Raw genomic sequence first — 27,933 nt, 5'->3', positions numbered from 1 at the left:
TAAAGCCATTATTTTTGTTCCTTGGGAATTGGACACTTAGCATAGAAATACGTAGTACAGAGAGTGATTTAGGAGGGTTAATGCCATTCATTTATTTCAGCACTGTCACATAATTCCAAAGCCTTTACCCTCTTAGGATTCAAGTAATGAGCTACTTCAGGCCAGGATACCAGACAAGTGGACCTTCATTACATAAGCATACACATGACATACTGCAGCACCTTGGAAAAGGTATCAACATGTTACCCTAACTAAGGCAAACTGTTATGTCCACAAAGCCAGGTCTGAAGCAATGCTTATGCAAGTATCATGAAGGCCTAATGCGTGGGCTTCAACCTTCATCCTAAGGAGATATTACTTTCCAATGCATGATTTAAACTCCAACAAATAATCCTCAAAGCCGTACAAATCTAAATGGCAGTGTTCAAATACAAGATTGGAATGGCAGCAGCAGCAGATAATTCTACTTTGTCATAGCATACATACGCAGGGGTTGGACTACTACATTACAAGAGAAAATGTACTTATGGCTGAATGTACAGGCCAGATACTGGGTTAGTGTCCATTACAATATCAGAATCATCAAAAATATATGGATCTTGAACAAGTGAGTGGAAAAACTGAAAATAGCTTAGAGGGTACAGGAATAAATGCAGCTTTTTAATGCATAATAATATGTCATTATACTTGTATGTATGGCATGTCTTAATATATAATATTATGTATGCGGATAGCTGTTATTCCTGTTTGGTACATGTGCTGATCTGGAGCAGTTGCACGGTCAGTCCTATACACTCATTGACCAAGATTTGAAGGGGCTTCAAAATCTCCCTAAATGACAGATACTATTTTATGATCAACAAGTATGATGCCAAGTGATACAAAACAGTGTTACAATACAGAAGCTGATCCAAATATGATGCTTTACCCAATAGCAGGATATGTGATAGCATAAGACAGCCTATCATTGTCCTTCTAATCCAATTGAATTGATCATATAGAGGTTTGTAAGACTGTAGCATGACAAATTGACTATATATAGTAGTTATCGTTTAGGGGAATGTGTGCCTACCAGGATACCCCGAGTCTTCAAAGCATCAGTGAATTGTTGGCTTGTGTTGAAAATGGGCTGTTGCTTTTTATCCTGTGTTTCAGGAGTATCTATAACCAGTGGATTGTCAGCTTGTGTTGTCAGGTTGTTTATCATTTTACCCTCAGTAAGTACTTGTAGGTCATTGATTGTTGTTGTCAGTGGGTCGTTGACTGTTGGTGTTAGTTGGTCATTGATCTATGGTGTGAAGCAGGAGATCTGTGGATGGCTTATTCTGTCCAGTCTCTGCGTGGTACAGTATTCCCCTACAGTGCAAAGGTACCGGCTCTCCACCTGTCCTACACAGGGACTTCCAGGGGTGGCCTTCTCTCTATGGTGGGGCCCGGCCCAGGCAAGGTGAGATCACTGGGGCTATAGGGGCAGGCGGATATGCATTGCCGAGCTGTTGGGCCGGGCAGCGAGGATGTAGATGGCACTCTCCCTCAGGAAGTCATCCCAGCTCACTGGTCTGGTGATGGGAACAGAGAAGCGGTTAGGGAGCCATATCCTCTAAACTGAGGTCAACTAAGGACAGACACACACACACACACACACACACACACACTCAAGCATGCATAGGCCTGCAAACACACAATTATATTTATTACATACCTGTCATCTTTCTGAGTGCTTCTCTCACTGCTGGAGCTGGCTGGGCTGCTGTCAGATATTGGGCCAACATGGCTAATACTGCAGCAGGAAAATAACACACAAGACAGACAGATTCACTATACGCTACAACAGGTGGCATTGAGTTTCCAACATGTCTGCCAAGGACAAGACACCCTTTAGCTTTGAAACGCAATTTGTTTAATCTGTGAAGAGGTCAGGTAGAAATCTAATGCAAAACCACATTGAAAATATCTCAGTGGGTTATTGAGACCAAATGGCTTTATTCCAGGCCACAGCCCAACTCATGAATTATTAAAGATAGAGCAAGAGACAGGCTCACGGTTTGCTCTGCATGTAAACCTCTTCTATGAAAGATGAATACTTGAACACTTTCTGCTACATCCTCAGTCTTGTTGCACTCTCTGGCTTAATATTATGTATATATTATACACTGTGAGTAATCTCTATGAGCACCTTGTTGTCTTGTCTGACCTAAGAGGTGAATTAGAATGCATGCTCGGTCCTTGGCGTAGGGACCAGACTCTTTCACATCCACTTGGCCCCCCGTGTCTTCTTAAAGCTTACGAGGGAAGCCTTCTAGAGCTTCTCACAGTAGAACAAAAGTTTGCCTTTTGAACCCTCTAATGAGAGGACTGGATATGTCTTATCCACAGCTCAAACCAACAGGGAGTCATCATATGAAGGGCTCTTTGTGTATAAGCAAGACATCTCAATTGTTCTTGGACTTTTATAGATCCCACCTGTAGTGTTTTCTCTATGATTCCAGTATTCCTCAGATGGACTTTATCCTGGCCTTGGTGAGAGGGTGAGTGAAATTATGGGTGGAACTTCAAAAAGGAATAGGTCGTGTGAGATTACTTGTGGATTGAGGGCTTGGAGAAGCTAAAGAGAAGACAAAATACTGATAACCCATGCAGTGCTTTGTCACTTACCCACAATTCACAGGAGAACACAATCCAATGAGTCTGAAGGATGGGACATAAGGTGATAAGGCGGATGGAATGGTATGACATGACATATAACAATGGAGGCCAGTACAGGGTAGTCCATTCACACAGTCACATGCACACACACACACACACTGACTCAATCAGTGAATGATTGTGAATGAATCAGTACCTGAGAGAAAGTCTCCAATCACAGACAGTGCAATTATCCACACTGAGATGAGGAGCGGTGAGATGAAGAGAGGTGAGCGATAGAAATAAACCTAGCTAAAGTTAATTGTTCCATTCAGCTCAGAGCAGCCAAGAACTAATGGAGTCAATGGGACTCCAAGATCTGGGTCTGACACCAATGATAAACATAAGTATTCTACTCAAGGAGGGTTCACTGTTTAATGAATTAGAATCAACTTTGTGCAGGTTGGCATTTATTGTCATGAATCTTGAACTGAAGGCAGCTCTGCAGAGTGGTCACTAGCTAGCACAGCCACAAAGTCATACAAATCTGATTTTAAACTTAACCTTAACCCTGACATTAACCACACTGCTAACCCTAATGCCTAACCCTAACCTTAAACTAATACCAAACACTCAGTTCTGCCTCCATGCGTATGCATGACTCTCTCCATCAGAATTGTCATCAAACCCTCTATTTCAAAGATGTATTTTCCCTAACCGTGCACCTGCATGCAAAGCAGAAAAGTAAATTCATCGGCTGCAACAGGGGAAATGAAACTGATGAAACCCCAGTAGTAAGCTTTAGTTCACACCTCTCAGGCACAGTCAATGACGTTTCTGCATCTCATGCCACGTTAAATTGAACATCTCTTTGTTAAGTGTTATTAGTTCTAGAGTATGAAGCGGATTAAAGAGGCTTGAGGAATTTTTCACATTACCTTGTACTGATTGAGTTCTATTTTCCCCTTGAGTAGAAGCTCCTGACTGTGAGTCTGTGACAGACATTTAATTAACTTCTCAACCTCTTTAATTAACTTCTCAACCTCTGTGGATGGATGTTTATGGGCTCAACAGTGTTGTGCTCACCTCACATTGCAGGACTGGGACTCCATGCTGAGCTTCTGAAACCAGGACTGCTGGGCCCAGCGGGTCTCTGCTCCTGTGACCACACTGTCTTTATCCAGGTCCAAACCCATGAACACTGACCGCACATGGTCCCGCTCCTTAGCACTCAACAGCCGCACCAAGGAGTTCTGGGAACAAAGGCATCCAGAGGATGAGATTTTGTGTGTGTGTGTGTGTGTATGTGTCTATATGCACGTGTGTCAATGTGTAACACACCACACTTGAATGCCACAGACTTAGTGGGTTCTGATGGATTCTGGTACCTCTGTGCGGAACTTCTTGAGCACTTCCAGGGACTCGTGGTAGAGGAAGTCAGACCACTCGATCTGGCCCCTCTTCTCCGGGTCCAGGGCAGCGAATTGGGCCAACACCTCCTCCTCCTGTTCATCAGAGAGGTCCTTCTCAAACAGTTGCTTGGACACAAAGTGTCGGTACTGCAGCAGCTCATCTGACACCAGGCACGACTCTATACAGCAAGAGCAGTTCATCACAACACCCACAAATTAATCTCCACAAGCAGTGATCCAGATGCAATTAGTTTATGATTATTATTAATTTCACAAATTCCGAGAACGCCTGTCATTTATATCACACGGAAACCAGGCTGAAGCACAATGTGCAGTTTTATAGAAACCTGTAACAGACAATTGCTAAGAAATACATACAGTAACGAGAAGCTACAGAGGCATATTGATTAGTTACTATGAACCTGTTGTCATGACGTTTCCCTGTTGGGTGAGGCTTATGCCCCCCCCCATAAATACCTTTCCCCCTATTCTCTCCACTCTACAGAATGGATTCTTGGAAAGGCCTTTGTAAACATAGAGATTGTATGGTAACATCTACAAGTTGGGGAATGGAACAATATTTCTGTAATCCAACCAGTTGACAGTGTCCGTTCGTACTTAAAGCATATGATGTCAGAACAATTGTTGTCTGGAACATTATTACCGATGACAGGACAACATAAATTGTATCTTAGAAAGTCTACACATTCTAGTTATCAGATTCACATGGAATTGTTGTGAAATTTAAATGTTTAAATATGAAACTATTTGTGAAAAGTTTAAATTTTAGCCTTCTAAATGAGAGAATTGTTTTCATAAGTAAACTATGCTCACACAGTGGCCACACCCAAGTGAACAGACATTGGTTGGATAGGGATGAAACACGCCTTTCTCTTCTCCAGTATAAAAGCCCCCGTGACCCAATTCACATCAGACTAAGAAAACCCCAGCGTGAGCTGTGGTTGCGAATGGTTGAATATCCACTCTACATAATGAAATTTCTATAAGATTTACATCGCGTGGAAGGGACAATCACCACGCTGGAAGGATGAATTTCTACTAGACCATCCAGAATACAGCGCAAGCTGATTATGGTAATTTGGTATGAACTTTAAACTCTTATTTACTAAAGAAGTGATACATCCTACACGTCAAGTTATCAGCTGCAGCTGTAAATGTACGTGGCCTAGGAAAGGACAGACAATCTCCTGAGAACAACAGGGTACTTCAACGTATCCGCTCTACAACACTATGACCAGAAAGATTCTTCAAAGGACAATGGCAATCTCTACTGGGCAAACCAGTCTTCCATCTTCGACCCATCTATCGAAGCGCAGCTCAGAGTAAATATAATCATGCATTTTCCTTTTCCGAAAAGGCAGTAATTAGAAAGCATAAGATTCTGTATTTACAGTAGCATAGCTTCTCAAGGTCTGATAGAGACCCAATCCCCTTTGTCCCTCAGTCTTCCCGCTCTTTCATTCAAACCCAACCCCCTTTCTTTGTGTAACCAGCTGTCATATCGGTTTTGTCCGCTCAGGACTTTTTCTTTTATGACATCATTAGTAATCGATGTATGATCTATCCTGTGTATATGTCATTCTGTGTGATTATTTAGGTTTTTAGTAAATAAATAATTAAGCCAATTTTTGTATTGCTGATTCAACTTGTTAGCCAGGGTTCGTGCAGATAACCAAGAATTTTACGACATTCAGATGAGACTGAATAAGGTGATGATTAATAATTAACTGCTATTGATATAAAAGATCTTCAGATCTTTAAGAGTTTATTCGGGAAGACAACTGCTCTATAAACACTGTTCCGTGGTGCCCCAGGTTATTAACAAGTTAACTGTTGCATAGTTTAATTCGATCATGTAATCAATCAAACATTTGGTAATCGATTTGATAAAATAGCCTGTCATATAATTTAATCGGTCAGAGACACGACATTGTGCATTACAAAAACAGAGAGCTTTTGGCACCATTCTGTTCTCAGCAACCTTTTGCTTATGTGCTTAGAGGGTTGGCTCAGAGATGCTTGAAGTGAATGAGAACAACCTGTATACACAATGTACTGGGGGTATTGATCTATTAATCACTGTCTACAGTGCTATACCCAATAAAGCCTACTTGTCCCAGATAATGCAGATCTGTCGGCTGTGTAATGTATTGTTTTCTAGAGGTGCAGCAGAAGCACCATGACATTATGACTGACCAGGGATGATCTTGCACTGCTTGAAGGTTTCCATCAGGCTGTACATCTCCTCTTCAGTCAGGAGCAGGTTCACGTTGTCCTATGGGAGAAAGGGGCGAAGGTCACTATTAATGGGGAGAGATCTGATACAAACTCATGTCTGAAGCTAATTAAGTATGGGTCAGCCCAAAGTGTGCCCCGCTGCCCTCATATGCTCTATAATGGAGCAAACCCTAATGGATTCATGTGCTGTGTGTCTAAATTCAGTTCAGGGTGCATCAGAAATGATCCAGAATGCCTTTGTTAGCTTATTATGCAGTTTCTCAGAAGCTATTTTTATAGACAAGTGTGTCAAGTGTGTACTAGATGGTTTGGAATAAACGACCATGGTAATAGGAAAATGTAAGCCCAGCAGCCATTTTACTACACTCCTTGGCAAGGGTGCAGTTCAGGTCAAACACACATTAAACCTTCTATTAAGTTAATTATCTGCAGCAGGTGTGTGGAGGTTGCTAAGTCTCTCTACGCTGTTTATCTCTGATGAGCAAGTTGAGGGGAGGGAGTTGGAGGATGAGAATGACAGACTGTAATACTTGGGGTGGATAATTGGCCATGGTATGTGAAATCTCTGGATAGCCCAGGGTTATGGAAATCAGGCCGTTTGATTTCCAGTAGCATCACCTCCGAAAATGTATTTTGATTAAAGATTTTATGCACTAATATGGAGCTCAAAACAGGATATGAGTCCAAAACGAAGGCTTTGGGTGTGCTCTTTGCATTCTTGCTAACCCCTTAAAGGAATCAAATAAACAATAGTTCCAGGAAAGACAGGCGTATCCCTTAAATAATGTATTCCTCACATGTATGCTAAAGAGTCCAAACTCTGCCTGCCAGATATCATACAATAAACTCTTCCTATGTGCCACTGATTTGGAACTGTGGTGCTGGGTTGTCAGAACAGGAGCACACCAGAAGAGGAGGGCGTGCAGGAGTGGTGAATCAAATCTGGGGGCTGCTGAAAATGGCCTGCTGGGTGACATTTTTACTTTTCCAGGATTTGCGTAAACACACTGCGTTCAATACAGGTCTGCAAATAAACCCATAAATGCGAGTGCATTGATCAGCTGTGTACCATAGTCTCTCACTCGATATCCACAGTGCTCAATCTCCTCAGCACGGGGATACTGCTGACTTCATGTTTAAAAGAGAGAAAGCTTTTCTGTATCTGTACGTAGTGGGATGTGTTGAGCTGGGTGTCTAGTTAAACACCACAACCCACTTTCTTGGTGTGTGTTTGTGTATTCTCTGGCAGGTTTGTTAAACTATTGCTCAAGATCAGTTCATGGTGAAAAAAAACCCCTTTTGAAATCCTCAGGGAGAATAACTAATCATAAGTGTCAACAATAGAAATCAATTGGATGACGCGCACTAGATGTTTCCGATTTATATTTTAATCTCCCGAGTAATGCTTAAAGTTTTTTTTAAATGTATTTGTTCATCCACAATCCAAACAAGTTTAAATACAGTAGGTTACTCTATCCTGAGCACTAGGGGGAGTTATAAATGATTATAAATGATTACAAGCAATTAATTATTATGTTGCAAAGACCCTTAAGCAACCACAATAAAATAATAGGGACACGAGGGTGACTTTTTGGTCCCCTCGATAGTGGAAAAGTCTAGTCAGTGGTGACGGCAGCACCAGCTCTCACCACCTCAGGCAAATCCCCAAGCCCCATGACTGTGGATGAGAGGAGATGTGAGAATGACACAACACCAAAGCTGTGAAATTACATTTCAAAGGGGTCATTTTGGATGACTTTCCCAGGCGATAAAATAAATAGTGTTTGTTTCTGAAGCTTCGACGACAGTTCTTAGAGCTCAACTCTTCATAGATGAAAAGGTGTATTTTTCTCACTGTCACTTTCATCTTCTTCCACTATCACGCTTCTCTTCACTTTCTGCCTCACACTCATACTGATTATGGGCCAGCGAGGAAGAAGTCAATTGGCCCTATCGATGTCCCTTCTCAAACTGCCTTAAAATTGTACTCATCAAAGTCTCTCAATCAGCTTCAACTCTCACAGTCTGCAAAAATACAGATGTAGGATCCTAATTTGAGCCAGTTCACACCAGCAGGAAAATAATCCGTCAGCAACAGGAAATGTTCATTATCATGTGGATTATAATTATTTGACATTTTTTGTAGGATTTTATTACATTTTGCGTAAGGGAAAATCAAGTCTGAAATTTCTAAGTGGAAATTACAAACTTCAGAAGGCTTTTTTAATTCTCAAATACACCATAAGTAAATTCTCCTGCAACAGACGGATCAAATTAATATCCTACATCAGTAAGATAAGCCCTCTACTTTAGTCTGAAGAGCACTTTAGGAAATGCACCCTTATGCTGTCTACACTTTAATTGTACCATATTGCACATTGATTCTCCAAAGATTAGTGGAGTGTCCTTCATGTTGAAGACAAAGCTATTTAATTCATTATGAGATTAAAAATCTTGGCACGCATTCAACATTTCCTCCAAATGATGTATTACTGTCTTTTTTATAAACATACACTTGGGAAAGAGGATCTGTCTGGAAGTATAATAAGAGAATACACTTATATACAGATGTGTGTGTGGGTGCAAGGTGTGTTCAGGTTCATAAAGTGTGTGTTGTTTAAAGTTGTGTCTGTTATAGTAACAGTAGTGGGTATGCATCATACAAAGGTGAAATAGCAGTCTTTGTGGAGTGTGGTTTGTCTTTGTGAATAGCCAATAGGAGGTGATTATTGACTGAGTGACTGACACAGTAGTAACAGCTCCAGCCTGTCGCGGTGTGAGCTGTCTCCCTCATCTCCTGCAGGAGTTCGGGACGCAGGTAGCCCATTTCACTCAGACAGCCATCATGGAAGACCCGTGTGCAGGTCCTGCAGGGAAACAGGTCGTCGGCCGTCCACACCTCACACACCTCACACATCTCATCGTTCACCGGCTGGGGAAAAGGCAAATCAGGTCATTGGGTTAAAGACCATACTCCTAAAGCATGAGGTGGGGGTTGAATCCTAAATAGGAGACTTGTAAGTTCTGTTCCAAATCCACTTGCTGAAAGATCCATCTACTGTATATGTCTGAGAATCATATGAAGTCACTGACTTATCCAAATGACTAAGTAGTATGGGCTGAAAAGAGGATTTTGAACCTATAACGGTAAATTCATATCTACTTCACCATAGAAAGATGAACTCGTGAATACCATTTTTATGTCTCTGAGTGCAGTATGAAGGAAGTTGCTAACTAGCGCTAGCATGCTTGCAGATAAGACTTCCATAGACTTCCAGTCATTGCGCTAAAGCTAGTTAGCATTGACTCGCAAAACTACCTCTAACTTCCTTCATATTGGAAACAGAGACCATACAAATGGTATCCATAAGTTCATCTAAGTAGGAAAGTATATAAAGGGTTTCATTGCCCAAGTCCCAAAGCATCCATTTAACATATTTTCATAATCAAACTTTTCATACCCACTCCATTAAGCTTTTCCATTAGGGTTTTAAATATAGAAATAATCCCCTGTGACACACCTCTCTCTCACAAAGACTGTCAGAAAGACGAGCTTTGAATCACATGTCACCATGTTGAAGGCTAGCTCTTCTCTCCTGAATGTTACAGTCTAGACAGGTTATTGGATTGATCAAACAGTGAATGCAAAGAATGATGTGTCAATACCGCCATACACTCAAACAAATATGATTCAAGTTTAGATTCAAAGCTTAGAGTGCACTGTTTTATTTCATAGTATTGTATCATTTTAGAGTCATCAGTTTAGTGTCTCTCTTTCAGGTGATTTCAGGTCCATCCCTCAGGACTCCATTCACAGGCAGAAGACGTATGACTGTTTACACAGTCAATATTATTATAGTGGGAACTTATACCATAGCGCAGTCAGTCAGTCTCTTAGTATTAACCTCTAATACTGCTTTGACCTCAGGATGAAAAACATTACTATCGTCACAGTCTTATGGACTGACCTCATTAAACCTGGTCCCTTACAGGTGACTATAGCCAGGAGGAATCATACCTCCCCCATGCTCTATAATCAAACCTATTCCTAGAGACATAGTGGTCTATACTCGCATCACATTATGAAACAGATGTAACTCAACAACAGTTTCTAGCTATCTTGTCTGGTATCATTATGTGTGAGTCATCCTGTGTGAGGATTCTAACTACAGTTATCTGTAGAGAGCCTGATAGGAAAGGAGAAGTTTCTCTATTGATTTTACCCAATCATGAAGGAGGCTGAAATTGCCTGCCAATATCATAATTATATCTGATTCCACCAAGACTTTGAGTACTTCCTTGATGACTAATCTACGAAAAACACAGTACTGCTCATTTTCCTCTCTTATGTGAAGTATCCTACAGCTCCAAACATGAACATTTGAATTTAAGGCTGATATCTGATATCTATTATCTTTTGTAACAAGTGTTATGTTCATCTTTATAACTACAGCGACTGAAAAGACTGCAACACTTAACAAAGAGCTGCAGTTAGTTTCAGAAGGTGTGGCAAGGAATAAGATAGTCCTAAATCTTTCAAAAACTGAAAGCGTTGTATTTGGGACAAATCGTTCACTAAACCCTAAACCTCAACTAAAACTTGTAATGAATCATGTGGAAATTGAGCAAGTTGAGGTGACTAAACGCTGGATTGTAAACTGTTAAACATATACAGTGCCTTGCGAAAGTATTCGGCCCCCTTGAACTTTGCGACCTTTTGCCACATTTCAGGCTTCAAACATAAAGATATAAAACTGTATTTTTTTGTGAAGAATCAACAACAAGTGGGACACAATCATGAAGTGGAACGACATTTATTGGATATTTCAAACTTTTTTAACAAATCAAAAACTGAAAAATTGGGCGTGCAAAATTATTCAGCCTTAAATTAATACTTTGTAGCGCCACCTTTTGCTGCGATTACAGCTGTAAGTCACTTGGGGTATGTCTCTATCAGTTTTGCACATCGAGAGACTGACATTTTTTCTGGACTTTGACTTGGCCATTCTAACACCTGGATATGTTTATTTTTGAACCATTCCATTGTACATTTTGCTTTATGTTTTGGATCATTGTCTTGTTGGAAGACAAATCTCCGTCCCAGTCTCAGGTCTTTTGCAGACTCCATCAGGTTTTCTTCCAGAATGGTCCTGTATTTGGCTCCATCCATCTTCCCATCAATTTGAACCATCTTCCCTGTCCCTGCTGAAGAAAAGCAGGCCCAAACCATGATGCTGCCACCACCATGTTTGACAGTGGGGATGGTGTGTTCAGGGTGATGAGCTGTGTTGCTTTTACGCCAAACATAACGTTTTGCATTGTTGCCAAAAAGTTCCATTTTGGTTTCATCTGACCAGAGCACCTTCTTCCACATGTTTGGTGTGTCTCCCAGGTGGCTTGTGGCAAACTTTAAACAACACTTTTTATGAATATCTTTAAGAAATGGCTTTCTTCTTGCCACTCTTCCATAAAGGCCAGATTTGTGCAATATACGACTGATTGTTGTCCTATGGACAGAGTCTCCCACCTCAGCTGTAGATCTCTGCAGTTCATCCAGAGTGATCATGGGCCTCTTGGCTGCATCTCTGATCAGTCTTCTCCTTGTATGAGCTGAAAGTTTAGAGGGACGGCCAGGTCTTGGTAGATTTGCAGTGGTCTGATACTCCTTCCATTTCAATATTATCGCTTGCACAGTGCTCCTTGGGATGTTTAAAGCTTGGGAATTTTTTTTGTATCCAAATCCGGCTTTAAACTTCTTCACAACAGTATCTCGGACCTGCCTGGTGTGTTCCTTATTCTTCATGAAGCTCTCTGCGCTTTTGACGGACCTCTGAGACTATCACAGTGCAGGTGCATTTATACGGAGACTTGATTACACACATGTGGATTGTATTTATCATCATTAGTCATTTAGGTCAACATTGGATCATTCAGAGATCCTCACTGAACTTCTGGAGAGAGTTTGCTGCACTGAAAGTAAAGGGGCTGAATAATTTTGCACGCCCAATTTTTCAGTTTTTGATTTGTTAAAAAAGTTTGAAATATCCAATAAATGTCGTTCCACTTCATGATTGTGTCCCACTTGTTGTTGATTCTTCACAAAAAAATACAGTTTTATATCTTTATGTTTGAAGCCTGAAATGTGGCAAAAGGTCGCAAAGTTCAAGGGGGCCGAATACTTTCGCAAGGCACTGTATATTGGGCAAAACATATTGATACAAGAGTTACTAAGATGGGGAGAAGTCCATTATCAACAAGGCAGGTCCTACAGGTCCTAGTTTTGTCGCACCTGAACTACTGTTCAGTTGTGTGGTCAGGTGCCACAAAGAGGGGCTTAGGAAAATTGCAATTGGCTCAGAACAGGGCAGCACGGCTGGCACTTAAATGTACAAGGAGAGCTAAAAATGAATGATATGTCAATCTCTATTGGCTCAAAGTGGAGGAGAGACTGACTTCATCACTGCTTGTTTTTGTAAGAAGTGTTGACATGCTGAATGCACCGAGGTGTCTGTTTAAACTACTAGCACACAGCTCAGACAGCCATGCATACCCCACAAGACATGCCACCAGAGGTCTCTTCACAGTCCCCAAGTCCAGAACAGACTATGGGAGGCACACAGTACTACATAGAGCCATGACTACATGGAACTCTTTTCCACATCAGGTAACTGATGCAAGCAGTAGATAAAAATATAACTTATGGAACAGCATGGACTGTGAAGAGACACACACAAAGGTACAGACACACGCATACGCACACAAGCGCTAGCACACACACTACACACACGCACACTGTAATATTGTTGTAAGGTGGTATTATACATTTTGTATTGTAGATATGTAGTGGTGTAATAATGTTATATGATGTACTGTTTTATATTTTGTTTTATATGTACTGTAAGTGCCTTAATGGGTTTGGACCTCAGGAAGAGTAGCTGCTGCCTTGGCAACAGCTAATGGGGATCCTTAATAAATACAAATTCAAATAACAATATTCTGTTGCTTCTACACTTTGGCCATCCGTTTCAATAACGCAGTCTACTTCCGGCGCCGACAGAGATGGCCGCTTCGCGTTCCTAGGAAACTATGCAGTATTTTGTTTTTTTACGTGTTATTTCTTACATTGGTACCCCAGGTAATCTTAGGTTTCATTATATACAGTTGTGAGGAACTACTGAATATAAGAGCAACTTCAACTCACCATCATTACGACCAGGAATATGACTTTCCCGAAGCGGATCCTGTGTTCTGCCTTCCACCCAGGACAATGGATCGGATCCCAGCCGGCGACCCAAAACAATGACGTTGTAAAAGGGGCAAACGAAGCGGTCTTCTGGTCAGGCTCTGGAGACGGGCACATCGCGCACCACTACCTAGCATACTACTCGCCAATTTCCAGTCTCTTGACAACAAGGTTGATGAAATCCGAGCAAGGGTAGCATTCCAGAGAGACATCAGAGACTGTAACATTCTTTGCTTCACGGAAACATGGCTCACTCGAGAGACTCTATCGGAGTCGGTGCAGACAGCTGGTTTCTTCACGCATTACGCTGACAGAAACAAGCATCTTTCTGGTAAGAAGAGGGCGGGGGGGTATGCCTTATGATTAACGAGACGTGGTGTGATCATAACAACATACAGGAACTCAAGTCCTTCTGTTCACCTGACTTAGAATTCCTCACAATCAGTTGTTGACCGCATTATCTACCAAGGGAATTCTCTCCGATTATAATCACAGCCGTATATATTCCCCCCCAAGCAGACACATCGATGGCCCTGAACAAACTTCATTTGACTCTATGTAAACTGGAAACCACATATCCTGAGGATGCATTAATTGGAGCTGGGGATTTTAACAAGGCTAATCTGAAAACAAGACTCCCTAAATTCTATCAGCATATCGATTGCGCAACCAGGGCTGGTAAAACCCTCGATCATTGTTATTCTAACTTCCGCGACACATAGAAGGCCCTCCCCTGCCCTCCTTTCGGAAAAGCTGACCACGACTCCATTTTGTTGCTTCCAGCCTACAGACAGAGACTAAAACAAGAAGCTCCCGCGCTCAGGTCTGTTCAACACTGGTCCGACCAATCTGATTCCACGCTTCAAGACTGCTTCGATCACGTGGATTGGGATATGTTCCGCATTGCATCCAACAACAACATTGACGAATACGCTGATTCGGTGAGCGTTCATTAGAAAGTGTATTGACGATGTTATACCCACAGCAACAATTAAAACATTCCCAAAACAGAAACCGTGGATTGATGGCAGCATTCGCGCGAAACAGAAAGCGCGAACCACTGCTTTTAACCAGGGCAAGGTGACCGGAAACATGACGGAATACAAACAGTGTAGCTATTCCCTCTGCAAGGCAATCAAACAAGTGTCAGTATAGAGACAAAGTAGAGTCGCAATTCAACGGCTCAGACACAAGAGGTATGTGGCAGGGTCTACAGTCAATCACGGATTACAAAAAGAAAACCAGCCCCGTCGCGGACCAGGGTGTCTTGCTCCCAGACAGACTAAATAACTTTTTTGCTCGCTTTGAGGACAATACAGTGCCACTGACACGGCCCGCTACCAAAACCTGTGGACTCTCCTTCACTGCAGCCGACATGAGTAAAACATTTAAACGTGTTAACCCTCGCAGGGCTGCAGGCCCAGACGGCATCCCCAGCCGCATCCTCAGAGCATGCGCAAACCAGCTGGCTGGTGTGTTTACGGACATATTCAATCAATCTTTATCCCAGTCTGCTGTTCCCACATGCTTCAAGAGGGCCACCACTGTTCCTGTTCCCAAGAAAGCTAAGGTAACTGAGCTAAACGACTACCGCCACGTAGCACTCACTTCTGTCATCATGAAGTGCTTTGAGAGACTAGTCATGGACCATATCACCTCCACCCTACCTGACACCCTAGACCCACTCCAATTTGCTTACCACCCCAATAGGTCCACAGACGACGCAATCGCAAACACACTGCATACTGCCCTAACCCATCTGTACAAGAGGAATACCTATGTGAGAATGCTGTTCATCGACTACAGCTCAGCATTTAACACCATAGTACCCTCCAAACTCGTCATCAAGCTCGAGACCCTGAGTCTCGACCCCGTCCTGTGCATCTGGGTACTGGACTTCCTGACGGGCCGTCCCCAGGTGGTGAGGGTAGGTAACAACATCTCCACCCCGCTGATCCTCAACATTGGGGTCCCACAAGGGTGCGTTCTGAGCCCTCTCCTGTACTCCCTGGTCACCCACGACTGCGTGGCCATGCACGCCTCCAACTCAATCATCAAGTTTGCAGACGACACTACAGTGGTAGGCTTGATTACCAACAAAGACGAGACGGCCTACAGGGAGGAGGTGAGGGCCCTCGGTGTGTGGTGTCAGGAAAATAACCTCACACCCAATGTCAACAAAACAAAGGAGATGATTGTGGACTTCAGGAAACAGCAGAGGGAGCACCCCCCTATCCACATCGACGGGACAGTCGTGGAGAGGGTAGTAAGTTTTAAGTTCCTCGGCGTACACATCACGGACAAACTGAATTGGTCCACCCACACAGACAGCATTGTGAAGAAGGCGCAGCAGCGCCTCTTCAAACTCAGGAGGCTGAAGAAATTTGGCTTTTCACCAAAAGCACTCACAAACTTCTACAGATGCACAATCGAGAGCATCCTGTGGGGCTGTATCACCGCCTGGTACGGCAACTGCTCCGCCCACAACCGTAAGGCTCTCCAGAGGGTAGTGAGGTTTGCACAACGCATCACCGGGGGCAAACTACCTGCCCTCCAGGACACCTACACCACCCGATGTCACAGGAAGGCCATAAAGATCATCAAGGACAACAACCACCCGAGCCACTGCCTGTTTACCCCGCTATCATCCAGAAGGCGAGGTCAGTACAGGTGCATCAAAGCAGGGACCGAGAGACTGAAAAACAGCTTCTATCTCAAGGACATCAAACATAACATTGAGTGGCTGCTGCCAACATATTGACTCAACTCCAGCCACTTTAATAATGGAAATTGATGTAAAAATGTATCACTAGCACTTTAAACAATGCCACTTAATATAATATAATGTTTACATACCCTACATTACTCTTCTCATATGTATATACTGTACTCGATACCATCCACTGCATCTTGCCTATGCCGTTCTGTACCATCACTCATTCATATATCTTTATGTACATATTCTTTATCCCCTTACACTTGTGTGTATAAGGTAGTCGTTGTGGAATTGTTAGGTTAGATTACTCGTTGGTTATTACTGCATTGTCGGAACTAGAAGCACAAGCATTTCGCTACATTCGCATTAACATCTGTTAACCATGTGAATGTGACAAATAAAATTTGATTTGATTTGATGTGATAACGTCTTAATCTTAAAGAAAGGAGGACCAAGGCACTCTTCATATAATTAATTAAAATGCCTTTATTAGTATGGCATGTTCAATAGAAACAAAGATTTTTTTTAAACCGACGCGTTTCGGCTGCATGGCCTTCGTCAGGGAGTCCCAAAGAACACCTTCTATCTACCAAAATGGACTATTGTGTACCTTAGTAGCGCTTCCCTTCCTCCTCTTTATACGTCTCAATCTTAATGTTTTGTCTGCTCCTCTCTAGTCTGTCCCTGCAGATGTAACATATTATTCCTCATTACTGAAAATAGTCCACTCTGTTCTACCTTTTGTTTCTGATGAGCACCATTAGAGTGATTTAAAGCATAAAAACAATCTCAATCCTCTCTGAGAGTCCTATTATAAAAGTCTGCTCTTCCTAATAGCCACAAGCGACAAATTGGTCATCTGGTCCAGTCCTGAACCCCGCCCCCGTCTCTGACCACTTCAGGACCCCTATTAGTCATGGTGACCCTGGGATGTGAGGCAGAGGCCAAGGCCTCCTCACAGAGACAGCTTGAGCACCTGCCCACACAACAGCATTCTCTCTATGAAGAGCACTTAGACGCCAACACAAAGGCTCTACCGTAGAGTAGAGGGAAAATAGCTGGTGTGACAAAAGCATACATCAAACACACATTATCTCACCTATGGGGGGAAATACTAAAGACTCAGCATACTTAACAGATGTTTAGGTCTCTTTTCAGTCGAAACATCCTAACTCAACTGGAGTTCATGGAGATAAGTCTGCTGTTGCCATGGTAATTCCTTCTCACACATATCTTAAAAATTCAGGGGTTTAAAGAACAAAGCAAACCCTTTATTGTACTGTATCCCACACTATCTTACCTGCTCTCTCTGTCCCAGTGCTATCTCCATAGGCTGGTCAACGTTGGCATCTCTCTTGGGACGTACAAAGGCAGTTGGGGTGAGCTGATGGCCGGTCTTGTCCAGATCCTCAGGCTCCACCCCCTTCCCGTCCCGTAACCTATTCCAGGCCTCCTGGTTGACCTTACACTCGTCCTTGGTGGGGGCTGGAGTTGCAGCCTGCTGGGAGGTCCCTGAGGGCCCCGCTTTGCTGTCTGCCTCTCTGTGCTCTGTCTCCTCCTTCTCCTCCAGGTTGGGTGGTGGCGAGGCTTCAGTCGGCCCCTCTCTTTCCTCTTTGGATCCTTCCTCCTGGTTTGTTGTGGATGGGGCGCGTTCCTTTACCCCTTCCTGAAAGGCGGAGACGACCGAGGTGCATTTCTGCACCTTCTCCACCTGATGCTTCTTAGACATGAGCACTCCCATGACTACATAGAGAGAGAGAGAGAGAGAGAGAGAGAGAGAGAGAGAGAGAGAGAGAGAGAGAGAGAGAGAGAGAGAGATGGGTACTCATTACTGTGTGCATGGCATACCTTTTGTTTGAGAGATATGGCTAATTGGACTTGCCATTTTATCAAGCGTTATGATTAATGTGATATGTTGACCAACTTTGTGTGCGTGTGCATAATGGTTCCATTCTCAGGTACAGTTACACACCCCCCTGGACTGGTTGAACTAAAGTTGTTTCCATGTCATTTCAACATGGACTAGACGTTGAATTGACGTCTGTGCCTTGTCGGATCATGATCTATCACCAGACTGAGCTCAGCCATTCCTGGTCCTGGATTGCCACCATTAATGCTCATCAATCACATTAAATTACTTTAGATATGAGCATTAAACATAAATCAACAAATAAAATGAACGGGAAGAGTAGAACAAAACACAGTAGTCTTCAGTGGCTCCTGTAACAAACAAAGAACTACTTTCACTTATTCCACTCGGCTCATTCGAGACCATGAATTCCGTTATTGAAAAGGGGGCTGTTGGGGATTCAAGTTGATTACATGGTACTTAGAGGACACATGTCGCGATCTGAAATGCAATCTCATCCAGCCACGCTCCAGATAAGTGGTTGTGTGAAATCCAATCCCATTCATCTAGAGTACCATCGGAGTGCTTCCCTGCCTCTGTCCTGTCCTCTCTTTCTCAGTTAGCTCTAATATGACTACAGTTTTGAGACTTCTGTGCGTGGGCCTTCTTGGTATATTATTGAATCTTGCTCAATGACAGGATTTGGAGGATAGGACACTCTTCCCAAACACCCATCGGCCTTTACTGCCTTTGCTGGTACAGCCTCTTTCTGTGGACCTCCTGAAACTAGCAGCTCAGACAGATGGACGGGTGGACAGTCAGACTGACAGACAGGGAGCAGGGGGACACAGTGTGAACACAAGCTCATCAAAGTCTTTTGAGTGCCAGGAGGAGATGATTATGCTGCTGTAATTAATCTCAGCCAGTGATGTGTCCATCCTCCTCCAGAGTGTTGAGGTGACGGGGGACGGGTGACACATCAGACAGACAGACACAGTAATGAGGCTCTATGATAGACTATCTAACAGGGCATCCGAGGAGAACCACAGGAAGGTCACAGTCAAGCTCCACTAGAGGCCATCCCTGGTTGACCAGACCTGGCACAAACACACTTCCATATCCTGACTAAAAGGGCCTGGAACCCCCTGATAGACATAAGACATTGTCCACCTTTCATTACGTAGCATCCTCCCACGGAGATGGAGCTGGAGCCTCCGCTGCTCACAGAGAGACTGAGCAGTGTAGGAGACCTCACCGTTTTGAGGTTAACTTGTGAATTTTAAACGAGGGCCTTATTTATTGTTCTTCTGTGGTCAAGTCAAAGCTGACACACGTGGGTCAGTGCTTTGCACACTGATGTAATAAAGGGAATTTAGAAATCTGCCACTGGTTATCTAGCAGGTCTACTAACCCAAAGCCTTGGCCATGAAACTGTCAAAAATGCATAACATTTGAACATTATACTTCCCCTCACACTTGACTGGTGTTCTCATTAGAGTATCTTACACTAATCTTACCTCAGAAGACACTCAGAATGTGAGAATTCATAGATGTGAAAACTGTATTTATTTACAAACGGGACTAAAGACTGAAAATGTCTGGAGGGTGGCAAACAACTATCTTTTGGCCCACATACTACAACGCAGGCTAAATCCATAGAAATGAGGAGGAGTGCTGTGGTTCCCTCGGGCTGTGTGTTCACTAGCTTCCTACAGGAGCAGCTGCCTGTGCTGCTCTGCACAGAAGGTTGAACCACTCTGAATGATTTAAATGCCCCTGGATAAAAATAAGAAGTAGATGGGGAGGAAAACATGGCCACTCCTTGGGACAGGACTTGTATATACTGCACACTCAATACCATCTACTGTATCTTGCCTATGCCGCTCTGTACCATCACTCATTCATATATCTTTATGTACATATTTATCCCCTTACACTTGTAGTAGTTTTGGAATTGTTAGCTAGATTACTTGTTGGTTATTACTGCATTGTCGGAACTAGAAGCACAAGCATTTCGCTACACTCGCATTAACATCTGCTAACCATGTGTATGTGACAAATAACATTTGATTTGATTTTGATTTGATGCATGGCAGGACTTGATGCAATCCCATTCTGAACAAGCTCCACCGCAACAGTCTGGATATTCTCCCACTAGGTCTCGAGATACTGTATGGGCGGAATTCTAGGCACTTTTATGGGCACTTGTATCTTTCATATTGTTGCATATAACAAGACTCGTAAAGCCTATGGTGAACTGGGTACATAGTGTTACACAGCAGGAATAATGATTGTGCAGTGTTTTTGGCAGAGCTACAGCAAATAGAATTTGCACAAGCTAAATAAGAGCACTTTCTCATAGAGTGTTTTTTTATTTTTATTTATTTCACCTTTATTTAACCAGGTAGGCAAGTTGAGAACAAGTTCTCATTTACAATTGCGACCTGGCCAAGATAAAGCAAAGCAGTTCGACAGATACAACGACACAGAGTTACACATGGAGTAAAACAAACATACAGTCAATAATACAGTAAAACAAGTCTATATACAATGTGAGCAAATGAGGTGAGAAGGGAGGTAAAGGCAAAAAAGGCCATGGTGGCAAGGTAAATACAATATAGCAAGTAAAACACTGGAATGGTAGTTTTGCAATGGAAGAATGTACAAAGTAGAAATAAAAATAATGGGGTGCAAAGGAGCAAAATAAATAAATTAATTAAATACAGTTGGGAAAGAGGTAGTTGGTTGGGCTAAATTATAGGTGGGCTATGTACAGGTGCAGTAATCTGTGAGCTGCTCTGACAGTTGGTGCTTAAAGCTAGTGAGGGAGATAAGTGTTTCCAGTTTCAGAGATTTTTGTAGCTCGTTCCAGTCATTGGCAGCAGAGAACTGGAAAGAGAGGCGGCCAAAGAAAGAATTGGTTTTGGGGGTGACTAGAGAGATATACCTGCTGGAGCGTGTGCTACAGGTGGGAGATGCTATGGTGACCAGCGAGCTGAGATAAGGGGGGACTTTACCTAGCAGGGTCTTGTAGATGACATGGAGCCAGTGGGTTTGGCGACGAGTATGAAGCGAGGGCCAGCCAACGAGAGCGTACAGGTCGCAATGGTGGGTAGTATATGGGGCTTTGGTGACAAAACGGATTGCACTGTGATAAACTGCATCCAATTTGTTGAGTAGGGTATTGGAGGCTATTTTGTAAATGACATTGCCAAAGTCGAGGATTGGTAGGATGGTCAGTTTTACAAGGGTATGTTTGGCAGCATGAGTGAAGGATGCTTTGTTGCGAAATAGGAAGCCAATTCTAGATTTAACTTTGGATTGGAGATGTTTGATATGGTTCTGGAAGGAGAGTTTACAGTCTAACCAGACACCTAAGTATTTGTAGTTGTCCACATATTCTAAGTCAGAGCCGTCCAGAGTAGTGATGTTGGACAGGCGGGTAGGTGCAGGTAGCGATCGGTTGAAGAGCATGCATTTAGTTTTACTTGTATTTAAGAGCAATTGGAGGCCACGGAAGGAGAGTTGTATGGCAGTGAAGCTTGCCTGGAGGGTTGTTAACACAGTGTCCAAAGAAGGGCCGGAAGTATACAGAATGGTGTCGTCTGCGTAGAGGTGGATCAGGGACTCACCAGCAGCAAGAACGACCTCATTGATGTATACAGAGAAGAGAGTCGGTCCAAGAATTGAACCCTGTGGCACCCCCATTGAGACTGCCAGAGGTCCGGACAACAGACCCTCCGATTTGACACACTGAACTCTATCAGAGAAGTAGTTGGTGAACCAGGCGAGGCAATCATTTGAGAAACCAAGGCTGTTGAGTCTGCCGATGAGGATGTGGTGATTGACAGAGTCGAAAGCCTTGGCCAGATCAATGAATACGGCTGCACAGTAATGTTTCTTATCGATGGCGGTTAAGATATCGTTTAGGACCTTGAGCGTGGCTGAGGTGCACCCATGACCAGCTCTGAAACCAGATTGCATAGCAGAGAAGGTATGGTGAGATTCTAAATGGTCGGTAATCTGTTTGTTGACTTGGCTTTTGAAGACCTTAGAAAGGCATGGTAGGATAGATATAGGTCTGTAGCAGTTTGGGTCAAGAGTGTCCCCCCCTTTGAAGAGGGGGATGACCGCAGCTGCTTTTCAATCTTTGGGAATCTCAGACGACACGAAAGAGAGGTTGAACAGGCTAGTAATAGGGGTGGCAACAATTTTGGCAGATAATTTTAGAAAGAAAGGGTCCAGATTGTCTAGCCCGGCTGATTTGTAGGGGTCCAGATTTTGCAGCTCTTTCAGAACATCAGCTGAATGGATTTGAGAGAAGAAGAAATGGGGAAGGCTTGGGCGAGTTGCTGTTGGGGGTGCAGTGCTGTTGACAGGGGTAGGAGTAGCCAGGTGGAAAGCATGGCCAGCAGTAGAAAAATGCTTATTGAAATTTTCAATTATGGTGGATTTATCAGTGGTGACAGTGTTTCCTATCTTCAGTGCAGTGGGCAGCTGGGAGGAGGTGTTCTTATTCTCCATGGACTTTACAGTGTCCCAGAACTTTTTTGAGTTAGTGTTGCAAGAAGCAAATTTCTGCTTGAAAAAGCTAGCCTTGGCTTTTCTAACTGCCTGTGTATAATGGTTTCTAGCTTCCCTGAACAGCTGCATATCACGGGGCTGTTCGATGCTAATGCAGAACGCCATAGGATGTTTTTGTGTTGGTTAAGGGCAGTCAGGTCTGGGGAGAACCAAGGGCTATATCTGTTCCTGGTTCTACATTTCTTGAATGGGGCATGTTTATTTAAGATGGTTAGGAAGGCATTTTTAAAAAATATCCAGGCATCCTCTACTGACGGGATGAGGTCAATATCCTTCCAGGATACCCCGGCCAGGTGGATTAGAAACGCCTGCTCGCTGAAGTGTTTCAGGGAGCGTTTTACAGTGATGAGAGGAGGTCATTTGACCGCTGACCCATTACGGATGCAGGCAATGAGGCAGTGATCGCTGAGATCTTGGTTGAAGACAGCAGAGGTGTATTTAGAGGGGAAGTTGGTTAGGATGATATCTATGAGGGTGCCCGTGTTTAAGGCTTTGGGGAGGTACCTGGTAGGTTCATTGATAATTTGTGTGAGATTGAGGGCATCAAGTTTAGATTGTAGGATGGCTGGGGTGTTAAGCATGTTCCAGTTTATGTCGCCTAGCAGCACGAGCTCTGAAGATAGATGGGGGGCAATCAGTTCACATATGGTGTCCAGAGCACAGCTGGGGGCAGAGGGTGGTCTATAGCAGGCGGCAACGGTGAGAGACTTGTTTTTAGAGAGGTGGATTTTTAAAAGTAGAAGTTCAAATTGTTTGGGTACAGACCTGGATAGTAGGACAGAACTCTGCAGGCTATCTTTGCAGTAGATTGCAACACCGCCCCCTTTGGCAGTTCTATCTTGTCTGAAAATGTTGAAGTTTGGAATTAAAATGTCTGAATTTTTGGTGGTCTTCCTAAGCCAGGATTCAGACACAGCTAGAACATCCGGGTTGGCAGAGTGTGCTAAAGCAGTGAATAGAACAAACTTAGGGAGGAAGCTTCTAATGTTAACATGCATGAAACCAAGGCTATTACGGTTACAGAAGTCGTCAAAAGAGAGCGCCTGGGGAATAGGAGTGGAGCTAGGCACTGCAGGGCCTGGATTCACCTCTACATCGCCAGAGGAACATAGGAGGAGTAGAATAAGGGTGCGGCTAAAAGCAATAAGAATTGGTCGTCTAGAACGTCTGGAACAGAGAGTAAAAGGAGGTTTCTGGGGGCGATAAAATAGCATCAAGGTATAATGTACAGACAAAGGTAAGGTAGGATGTGAATACAGTGGAGGTAAACCTAGGTATTGAGTGATGAAGAGAGAGATATTGTCTCTAGAAACATCATTGAAACCAGGAGATGTCATTGCATGTGTGGGTGGTGGAACTAATAGGTTGGATAAGGTATAGTGAGCAGGACTAGAGGCTCTACAGTGAAATAAGCCAATAAACACTAACCAGAACAGCAATGGACAAGAAATATTGACATTAAGGAGAGGCATGCTTAGTCGAGTGATCAAAAGGGTCCAGTGAGTCGAGAGGTTGGTTGAGGGTCACGGCGATTTAGACAGCTAGCCAGGCCATCGGTAGCAAGCTAGCAGAGGATGGAGGTATGTTGTTAGCCACCTCTTGCGTTCGGTCAGTTGATTAGTGGGGTTCCGTGTGGTAGAGGGGATTAATCCAAATCACACAACAACAAAGATAAGAACAATAGATATAGTTATAGAGGCCCGAGAAGAAAACATAATAATAATAAAAATAAATAAATTGTCCGATTGTCTATTCAGATAGCAGCCGGTAAGACAGCTAACGGTTAGCGGGCCGCAGATGGGCGTTCAGGTAACGTCGCGACGGAGGAGCCAGCCGGATCTCCTTCAGGTAGATAACGTCGGCAGTCCAGTTGTGAAGGCCCGGTGGGGCTCCGTGTAGGCAGTAAAACGGGTCCGGATAGGTGACTGCAGCCCAGGAGTGAATGATGGAACTCAGGAGTGATTGACGGAGCTGGCTAGCACCGGAACAATCGATGTTTGCTCCGGAATCGACGAAAGCCGACTGTCACACGGATAGCAGCTAGCTAGCTGTGAGATCCGGGTATGAATGTCCAGAGAGCAGTTGAAATCCAGGGACATGGAGAGAAAAATTGGTCCGGTATGTTCCGTTCCGAGCCGCGCTGCGCCGTACAAAACTGGCGATAGATTTTCGATAGATTTTCGAGCTAAAGGATAGCTGATGACCACATACTGTGGTTAGCTGAATACTAACGATTTGCCAGTAAAGAAGCTAACTAGCTTCTGATTAGCTTCTGGATTAGCTTCTGGGCTAGCTCCTGGCTAGCTTCTGGCTAGTTTCTGGCTAGCTTCTTGAAGTTTCTGGCTAGCTTCTTGGAGGATTACAGATCTGAGGTAAATAATACTTTTTTATAAATATAAATTGGTGAGGCTGGTTGCAGGAAAGTGTTTTGAAGATGAGTTGATGGAAAATAAAAATAAAATGTATGTGAAAAAAGTTGTAAATATATATATATACAGGACACGACAAGACGAGGACAAAAGACGTCTGAACTGCTATGCGATCTTGGAGTGATAAAGTCTGAATATATTTGTGTTGCCTATAGAAACATTTAAATCAGTTTTATCAGCTTGTCAGCTTTAACAAAGACATCTGGGTTTGCTCTATGAAGCAAAGCACCCAATTGTGGTGAACAGGATGGCTGGAGCTCACAGCACTGTCTTGGTGTAATGAAATATTGATACTTTTGGAGGAAGATGGCGCCATGGTGCTCTTTAAATCCCTCTGATCTAGCTCTTGCTCCCAGTAATCCCTTTTGTAGGCTCTCTACACTCCACTGGTCAGACATGATTTATGAGATGAGACCATGTCTGGCATTGCCAGCCCTGCTCAGAGCCCACTGAAGGGAAGTGATACAATGAACAGTACCATAATTCACCAACACAACACGGTGCACTGATGAAAGCCAGTCAATTTGATTTGACATTTATTTTGTACGTTTCATGGATAATACCCCCCAAAATACTTGAAGTCCTTGGTGTAATAGAGAATCTATTTTTGTCCCGCGGAGACGACATTTTGGCAAAGGCAGAGCGTATGCAAAACAGGACATTAATCTTGGGTTGGAATTAGAATGGGTTGGCTCCTGTGAGCCTTGCAAAACAGTGTATTAGGACACCTTGGTTGTCCATTAGTATTCTGTCAGACACCTCGTCTGCACAGGTGTCCCTGAGGAATGTCATCCACGTTAAGCTCCTACAATAGCAATCTTTTATCCTAGATTATGCAAACTGGTGGATTTAAGAGAATATGTTTGATATAGACTATTTGTACAGGCTTTTCCCAACAGACAGTTTATGATCATAAAGAACAGCTCTAGTTTCTGTATTGAACCCAGTTTGACAGTAGGGGTTAAGGTGCTGGGTCTGATTACAGAGTTGGTTGTCCATGTGACAGTAGTGACATGTTTTTCTTCACAGGTCCATTCTCGGTATGTGCAGATTAGAATCCCAACCAGTCCTCCTTTTCATGCCAGGATTGTGGGGGGATATTAATTGAATGGGGGCGCCACATAGCATTCCTGTTCATGGGAATGAATCCCATTTAGCCAAGGATCTCATCCACGGACCAGCAAACCAAAGACCTGGAACTAATTACACTAACAAGTTCCACCAGGCCAGGCCTTCACCAGTGAGCAGAATTGTAAACACAAATACAAGCACACACAAAATAACCATACACACACAAAACAACCACACACACACAAAACAACCACACACACACACACACAAAACCACCCACACACATACAAGACAACCATACACACACAAAACAACCACACACACACAAAACAACCACACACACACACACACACACACAAAAACCACCCATACACACACAAAACAACCATACACACACAAAATAACCACACACACACACTGGTAAACATACACAAAAATACCTGAGACAAAATCTCCCTGACCTGCTGGGATTCCATATCTCTGGTACACCGAGAACACAGAAGCGCCTGGAAGTGGAGGATGGAGGAATTTAATTCTAAATGCATCCTTAGAGAGGAGTCCCCATGTTGGCATTCACAGGCTGCCAGGCAAACTGAGAGGCTGTGCCAGTGCCAGCCAATACACTGAGGCTGAGAGAAGCTGACAATGGGCACTGTGCAAAAGGCAGGAGATCTGTCACAGGCTGGGGAGCAGGACTCAGTCCAGGGCACTAGGATTCCCCAGGCACAGGGCCTGTGTTTACCAAAGGATTAGCCCAGGATGGGACACACAGGCTGTAGTAGTACTGAACCAAAGGTAGGTTGAACCACCCAACGAGAGGTTATAATGCATGACATAATCATGTGTGGCTAGCATCCGCACCCGTCTGAGAGCTGACCTTGATCGGCTGCAAAACGGTCTGATGCCAAGCCTTCATTACACACCAGCAAATGTGCGTTTCACCCTGGTTGCACATAAAGAGATGCGAGGAACTTCATGACACTAGATCACTAAATCCCGCCTATGAATGTTCATTTTAAAACACAGCCATCAATCATTGTCTGGTAAGGAAAAATTCTATAGCTGCTGCAATAACCCCAGATTCGATTCGAGCCTTGTCATCCTTGACGCATCAATCAAAAAGTATTTGGAAATGCATCTGTGAAACGTTGTGTTATCTAACAATATTGCTGTTAATCTCTGTCATATTGAAAATATAAATAAACGGAATTTACCTGAGATAAAAATCGGACAACTCTCCACCGTGACTTGAGAATTCCTTTTTTCTTGTGCCTCACGCACGGCCACCCAGCATTTCCAGGCTTCGATTGAATGAAAAGTAGGCGATGTGCGGGTTTAGCTTACTCGTGTTTCTTTACCACAATGCATTGAATGGTATTTTATGTATGCGTGACACTCACTCAAATAGCCTCACTTACAAATCTATAGTGCAAATGTGATCGAAATAACCTATAGCATAGGTGATAAGAGTGATGCGAGTCCGTCAAAAAGATTGCTTGGACAGCTCCAGTGCTGAAATCTCTTTCTTGTCACTTGCGCGCGTGGAGAGCTACAGGGCAACTCTGTCGAAAATGCAGCCGTATGTATGCACAGCACAGTTACACCGAGACCGAAGTTGAACCATGAAGCAATGCTATTCACTATTCGGACCCACACTAACAACGAGCCTTGCTAGTCAGTCAATCGACATTTTTGAGGAACTATATAACTTGCAGGCTACTCAATCTAAAATGTTACCTTCTTGA

The 27,933-nt window shown here is 43.4% G+C and overlaps 1 protein-coding gene across 1 annotated transcript; it reads right to left on the bottom strand.

Moving 5' to 3' along the window:
• Positions 1-54: 54 nt before the first annotated feature.
• Positions 55-27,933, bottom strand: LOC110509877 (PHD finger protein 24). Its single transcript, XM_021591056.2, has 8 exons — positions 27,403-27,933; positions 17,556-17,998; positions 9,043-9,228; positions 6,255-6,333; positions 4,014-4,216; positions 3,712-3,878; positions 1,703-1,780; positions 55-1,559 (listed from the first exon to the last, which is right to left on the bottom strand). Exons 2-8 carry the CDS (start codon positions 17,994-17,996, stop codon positions 1,463-1,465), a joined length of 1,251 nt encoding a protein of 416 aa, XP_021446731.2. The 5' UTR covers positions 17,997-17,998; positions 27,403-27,933; the 3' UTR covers positions 55-1,462.

This window comes from Oncorhynchus mykiss, chromosome Y (assembly GCF_013265735.2).
Source record: "Oncorhynchus mykiss isolate Arlee chromosome Y, USDA_OmykA_1.1, whole genome shotgun sequence".
NCBI lineage: Eukaryota > Metazoa > Chordata > Actinopteri > Salmoniformes > Salmonidae > Oncorhynchus > Oncorhynchus mykiss.
The sequence above is the reverse complement of the archived record's forward strand: the minus strand, read 5'-3'. Positions and strand labels throughout refer to the sequence as shown.